This window comes from Teleopsis dalmanni, chromosome 2, assembly GCF_002237135.1.
Source record: "Teleopsis dalmanni isolate 2A chromosome 2, ASM223713v2, whole genome shotgun sequence".
Classification (NCBI taxonomy): Eukaryota; Metazoa; Arthropoda; class Insecta; order Diptera; family Diopsidae; genus Teleopsis; species Teleopsis dalmanni.
The window spans coordinates 61508914-61516321 of NC_051847.1; the positions used below are offsets into that span (position 1 = coordinate 61508914).

Sequence of the window (7408 nt, forward strand, 5' to 3'; positions counted from 1 at the left end):
ATTTAAAAAAAATATTGTTTAATTTTTATGATTGTTATGTATATTTCTATGCAACTTTATCAATTCATATATAATAAATGTTTCTGGTGTAGATAAATTATAAGTGAGAGTTTTTAATTAACTTTAAAGAAATTTATAAAAATTTATTAAATTTTTTATCAAATTAAGTTTGATTATTAATGCATTCCAGTATTTAAATCAATGACCCTGACTGTATAGTGAAATTTAAGTGCGAATGGCTTGAGTCACATTAAGTCAGAGAAGAAGGAATTGAATGAAGTTGCGCTAAATTATATGGAAGATAAATTATATGGAAGAAGGAGTTATGAACATAGGTAACAGATTATATCTAATATAGCTCAATTACATGTAGTAAAAGAAGCAAATATCTAAGTGGTAATTTACTATATTCAAAAATGTTAAAAAGGCGGAAAACATCAACAATTTTGAATCCTAACCAATATTTTGAATATTAAAAAAAATAAAGAAGCCAGAAAGTTTCAGAATTGAATTTACAGGACAATTGTGACGAAGATCGTTAAAAATCTTGCGTAAGATCATTGTAAAGCCGATCGTAAGATCGTTTGTAAGATTTTAGCTATTCTGGCTTAAAAGTTTTCCAAAAAAAGTTTTATCATTTAAAATTCGTGGTAGAAAGCTGTTTTGTTTTATTTCTTTTGTGGTGAAATCAAAAACATCCGCTAATCACTAACGCATTCAAGTAAATAATTGATTTTTAAATAATTTTCTGTGTAAAATATTAAACATACAAAATCGTAGAACCAATAACAAAAAATCTGTCATAGAAATGATCTCTAAAACAATTCATGTTTATTTGTTTGAATTTGGTACTCTTCCTTTGCTTTTGCTCACGAAGTCACCGAATAATTTCACTGCGAATAATAACTGCAAATTCGGATATTCGAAGACACCGTATTTACAAAAATTCCGATTTTATTTTCAACTTTGGAGACTTCATTTATTGTCCGATTAATCGGATTCTCCGAATACTTTTTAAAACCGAATACGAACAGCACTATTAGATAGTACTTGTTTAGAATTTTATGCCAGAACTTTTAATTTTTCTAAGTATACAGCTGACTAAATATGTTTTACATATGTATTCTATATAATAGATTATGTTAGATAAAGTAGCGATCTTAAGAAAAATATTCCATAGAAACTAATAGGTTCAAAAACCACATTGATCCTTTAGCAAATCTTTGAATATTCTTTATAAGAAGTTCCTGTCACTTGCCAAAATTGTCAGAAAAGTAAGCCCAAAGAATAGTTATTCGACTTCGACAATACGCTGAACAGTAATAGTAATTGTTAAATGGGAAGTTCTAGCATGGTTTCTTGAACGGCTCCGACGCGATAACAAACCTCCTGCGAGACTGATATTTTTACGGGGCACATTAATGAGATCGTTATATTGTTTCTTAGTGGAATGCGGTAAATTTGAATATTGTTGAGAATTTCCACTTTGTATTAAATTGTTAATACAGACAGATTTTACCAACTATTTGCATGATGTCAGCGATATGCCATAATCCTTCACATGTTCCAAACTATTGTTACAGCCACCCCGTTTGATCAGCCTGTCTGCTTTGTAATTGCTCAAAATATCCATACCACTGAGAAATGTTTAAGTGCATCTGAGAGTAAATGTTTAACTACATCGACATCTCATTCAGAGATTGTAGTACTCTAAACTTAAGAACTTTAAAACAGCTTGAATATTTGAATATAAGTACATTCCTATTCAATATATTATACATAGCGATCACTTTTACCTGAAAAATACTACAATAATTAGGAAGCCTATTATATATATCTTTATTCAATCGCTCCGAGAAAATTCCGCTGTATACACCAACACCTACTTTTGAATCGTGAGTATGTATGATTAAATCGACCCCTAATGAGAAACATCCTAACAGCCAAAAATCTCCAGATGGAAAATCGATATCAAATTTTTTGTTTAAATAAGAGAGATGAAGTCAATATTTCTTAGAGCAGGACTAAAGAATAATTCAGTTCTATATACTTATAACCAGTAATTTACATATTTATTAATCAATTTTATCGGTACTGACTAATCTCGTATTTAATGTATTCTTCTTGATTAGAAGTCGTCATAAGAATTTCCATAGAAATACATACATAAAATATAATTTAAGTAGAACGTTGTGACAATAATGTGTTTTAGTATAGACCAGAGTATAGTTATCAGTAAGAATAAAATACTTTTTATAGCGTACAATGTGTACTTCGAACGATATTAAAACTTAAAAATTAAGTAAGCTGTGATTTTAATCATTTTTTTTATATTGTAAATAAATTTTTAAAATATAAAAACATTATTGTTAATCAATATTACATATTTGTGTTTCTTCATCTTCATAGTTATTTATTTGTCTTAGGTTGGTCTAATGTACAATACAAAGAGAATATATATTTATATAGAAGGGTAGAAAATTATTGAACTTTTTCAGTTAAACAAACCACCAATAAAAATGGTAAGTTCTATTTACACAAATTTTTCAGATACTATAGAAATATGTATATATATATGTTATAGTTAGCCCAAAAAAAGGATCCCGTAGATGTTGTTATATTTCCACAATATGAGCCATTAGTTATAAACCAGAAAGTTATTTCGGATGCATATTTAAATGTATTTGTTGGTGAAAAGCAACGTCTGCATAATTTGGAAGAAATTAGGTTTGAGGATATTCACACATTGCGTATGGAATTTAAAAGTAAGCATTCATTTACTTAATATATTGTATTATAAGATATTAGTTATAAATCGTTAAATGAACATTCTCAGATATCTTACGGATTCGACAATTTGAGATATTGCCTAATCTTACTACACTTGTATTGTCTGGCAATAATATTGAAAATATAGAATGCTTAGAAAAAGTAACATCACTGAAGGAACTAGATCTAAGTTTTAACAAAATTGAGAGAATTGAAAACTTAGATACGTTAGTTAACTTAAAGAGACTTTTACTAGCACATAATTTAATCCCAAAAATAGAAAATTTAGATAATTTGGTTGAGTTGAAAATACTTAGCCTAAGCTACAATAAGATTAAAACAATAGATGGGGTAAATTAACTAATATTTTATTGTAAATAAATTTCCGAGATTTAAAAATATACTAAATTTACAGTTAGATCGTTTACGTTTCTCTAAAAATTTCAAAGCAATAAGTTTGGAAGGCAATCCTATAGCTAGTAATCCGGATATTGATTTGAAATACTATACGATCACAATACTACCGAACTTAGAATATTATGATTTCCAATACATAACTATCAAAGATCGACAGTTGGGGCTTGAAAAATATATGTAAGTAATGTAAAAGATAAGTAAGTAAGTAAGATTTTATTAATATCTAATATTTGTTTTAAGTTATCGACTGCGTGCGATTGAAGCAGAACAAGAGGATGAAGTGAAACAACGTTACGAAGCTGAGAAGGAAATATCTGATGCTGAGAAGTTGATGGGAGCTTTTGTAGAACACTTAAATGGTCATCAACTTTTCCGTTCACTATGGGAAAATGATGAAGATGGTCGTATACTTTTAAGCATTGGTGATGCTGCAGATGAAATAGTTACAGAATATGACGAGAAGATGTTTGAATTAACGCAGAAAATATATAAACATGGTTTGGAGAAATATCACGAGCGTTGTTTAGAGGAGGAGGAATTTGCTGTATGCATGGAAGAATGTCAAACAAATTTTCAAAATGAAGGCCAAAGTATAACTGAAAAATTTGCAACATATACAGATCAAGCTTTGGAGCAGTGCGCACCACTTCTAAAAAGAATAGAAAAATTTTTATTGATGGGTGGTGATGAAGAATCTCCAGAATATGCCACAATGTATTTCTATGTTGGTGATGTTATGGATGAATTTGATATGAAAGCTGATTCTGTGTGGACAAAACTGATGAACATTGAAATTCATTTGCATGAAGTTATTGAAGTACATATATTATATATATTATTAATTAAGTAGTCTTCTAATTTCCTAATTTAAAATTTCTATTAATTACTTAAGGAGACAATTGTAATTTATGGCCGCAATTTATATGACTTAATATCAATGTTTGTCGAGCACGTTCAGTCATATTTTTCTCAACTTCGGGATGTGGTGCAGATTTTTGTAAATAATTTGCAAGATGAGGTCTCTGAGTATTTGATAAATACGATAGGAACTGAAGAATATGAAGATGTTTTGCCAGAACTAAAACACTGTATGGAAGATCGCGATGCTCTCGATAATTTATTAGCAGGTATGAAAGACGCACATACTGGACGGATTGACGAACGTGAAGATCGTTTAATAACTCGAAGTAGGGAATATGTTGAACATCTAATTGAGGATCTACAGCAGTATGTTTAATGTAGTATAATGTATTCATTATAATAATCTTATGACCTTTATTGGAATGTGGCTTAAATTTTTTATTAAATATTTATTAGGAATTTTACTCATAGTTTTTTGGAATAGATGCAATATAATCATGCAAAAGATACTTGTATATTGATTATATATTTTGTAGCAGTATCGAGAACATTGAAAAATACTAGAGGCACACTTAGGCACTGAAATTGTTTGTTCCAGTTTATGATATTTTTCGAAGTATAATATTCTACATCAATGAGTATTTTATTTATGCTTAAAGTTATATTTCTTCTCAGTAATAATCAAAATAAAATTCGAGTAATTTGTTAAAAAATCGCCCCAAGAAACGAAAAATAGTAGTTGTATCTTGTTCATAACTGATTTGTTGATTGAAAATATTAGTTATTTATCCTCTAAACTCATCCAATAGATTTATAATTAAATTTCAGAATACATGTGACATAAGCTTAAATATATATTTTATATTTATACATGTATATTACAAGCATATGTATATTTATATATATTTATTCAACAGTATGCTGTATTTATATATATATATATAGTATTTATATATAGTATACTATTTTATTATATATATTACTCACATGTATGCATGCATATTATACATATATTAACTTATACAAATATTCTCTTCTGTTAAGTACAGATAAATTAAAAAATTATTTACAGAAAAGAGCAAGGACGTCATAGTAGAAAAATTCTGGAAATCAATGATTTTGTTGCCTACACTGTCGATAGATGGGATGCATATCGCGATGAAATAAGAAAGGACTTGCTACATCACGGTGACAATATATAACTAATGAATTAAAAATATTTTGTTAGTAAAATTATTTAAGAATATGAAATAAATATTTAAAATATTTTTTAGTTTGTATTATTTTGATATATATTTTATAAGTTGAAGTTTTTAATCAACTAAAAAGCAATTAAAAAATGCTTATAGAATGTTTTTTATAAAATGTTGATTTGTTGTTTACATAATTATTCATAATTTTATTTTAAAATGTATTTTATAAGAATAAATAAAATGTATAAAATTAATAAAAAAAAAATCTTAACATCACATATTTAATTAAATCATATCAAAAATGCTGTACTAACTATAAATTGCAATACTAAACTTAATTCTTATTAATTGAATATTAATAATTAATAAAGTTAACCTCTTTACTGCCCTCTCTTCATATATTATTTCACTTTTTTGAAGTGATGATAATGGAAATCATGAACAGATTCAGTGTAACCCTAGCACTTACTAAAACTATTTCTTGTAAACGGTTTCAACAAAGCAGTTCTAAAGGAACCAGTGGGAGACTTCAGAAGGTTAAACGTATCTGCCCGGGAGACTATAACTGATGAAAGTATTGTGTTATGTGTAAGACTAATGTTTAGTTCAATTATTCATATATTCAATGATTTAAAACAATGATACCAATTGTATAGGGTAAGCGGGAATGAGCTATTTTAAGAATGTGTAACAAGATTATAGATAGGGAATGAATCTTAATTATATAGAAAATGGAGGTATGAAAACGGGTAATAGTTTATGCCTAAATTACTTACATGTAGTAAAAAAAGCATATATTTTAGCGCTAACTTACTGCACCCATAATTCAAAATATATAAACATAGATGAAAACCTTTACACAAAAATATCAAGAAAGCCAGAAATATCTTAAAATTGTATTTGGTATAAATACTTGAAGTAACATTTAAATAAAAATTTGAGATCTTTGTACAGTATAACATTTGTTGTCCTCCGATGGAGGATCTATCAGATGTTAAGCTGATAAGAACAGATACTACACTTTGATCTTAGCCATAAGGTCGAGAAGCGACCTTTGTACAGTATAATATACTAAATAGTAGGTCATATCATAAAACAAAAGCGGATTACTAGTTTAATATGATGGTATGATAGATGTGTTTTAGATAATACTTTAGAATTTTATAACTACATTTTTCTAAGTATACTGCTTACGTAATATATTATATGTATGTATTCCCTGTAATAGATCTAAATTCGGTGAACTTTCAATTAAGAAACTATTTATCTGGAAATATTCCTCGAGTCATATGGTGTTATGAAGATATGCTAGTAATTACTGTGCCGTATTCTATAACTCGCAACAACAAGATTCCAACAAGGTCACTTGAACATAAAGGAATGAATGAGTTCGCTTAAACTAGCTTGGTAGGATATACACTGAGCATTGTTATATACACAAGATAAGTACACTCAAGGGCAAATAAATTGAATACGAGAGAAATGATTAGAGTTAGCTCAAAGTGATCAGTGAAAACCGGTCATATTGTCAAAAGTTCTATATTACTAAAAACCTTTCTGTTTTAATAGAAATCAAAAGTTCTATATTAGCAAAAAGCTTTCTGAAATGGTGGAAATTAAGTATCAATTGTTAAACAGAGAAATACTTAATACTTTGTGAACAGAAACAATGTTGCATGCGTTGTGGAGGTTAGCACTACTTTAAACATTTTAGGACGTATTATTTGTGCCAGTAATTTAGGCTATAAATGTAGAATTGCTACAGTGCATAACGTCAAAGTTCGTTAAACGATGTAATATTTGGGTTATATATTTTTCTTATTTCATTTTGATTAGAAGTTATCATAAGTATTTTCAGGAAAAACGTACATATATATTATTTTTAATAGAATGTTGTGACAATAATGTGTTTCAGTATAGACCAGAGTATAGTTATCGTTAAGAATAAAATACATTTTATAGCCTACAAGTATACAATAGCGACCTGTGAATTTATCTGCACTTTGAACCAGTGGCGTAACTACAGGGAAGCAACTGGAAGCAACGTTTTCGGGCCCCGGATTTTGGGGGCCCCACTATAAATGTTTGTAAACCTTTTTTGTTGGAATAACTTCATATTGCATTTTATAAAAGATACGTAAGTTTTAAATTTAAAGTACATAATATGT

General features: G+C 28.1%; 1 protein-coding gene and 1 pseudogene across 1 annotated transcript; one reads left to right on the forward strand and one right to left on the reverse strand.

The window, feature by feature from the left end:
- Window positions 1-2378: 2378 nt before the first annotated feature.
- Window positions 2379-5289, forward strand: LOC119685182 (dynein regulatory complex subunit 3-like). The gene is made up of 7 exons (XM_038099406.1): window positions 2379-2522; window positions 2585-2765; window positions 2837-3120; window positions 3185-3363; window positions 3427-4003; window positions 4079-4413; window positions 5120-5289. Exons 1-7 carry the CDS (start codon window positions 2520-2522, stop codon window positions 5247-5249), a joined length of 1689 nt encoding a protein of 562 aa, XP_037955334.1. The 5' UTR covers window positions 2379-2519; the 3' UTR covers window positions 5250-5289.
- An 840-nt stretch (window positions 5290-6129) lies between these two features.
- On the reverse strand, window positions 6130-6292 carry LOC119686556 (annotated as a pseudogene).
- Between the last annotated feature and the right edge of the window lie 1116 nt (window positions 6293-7408).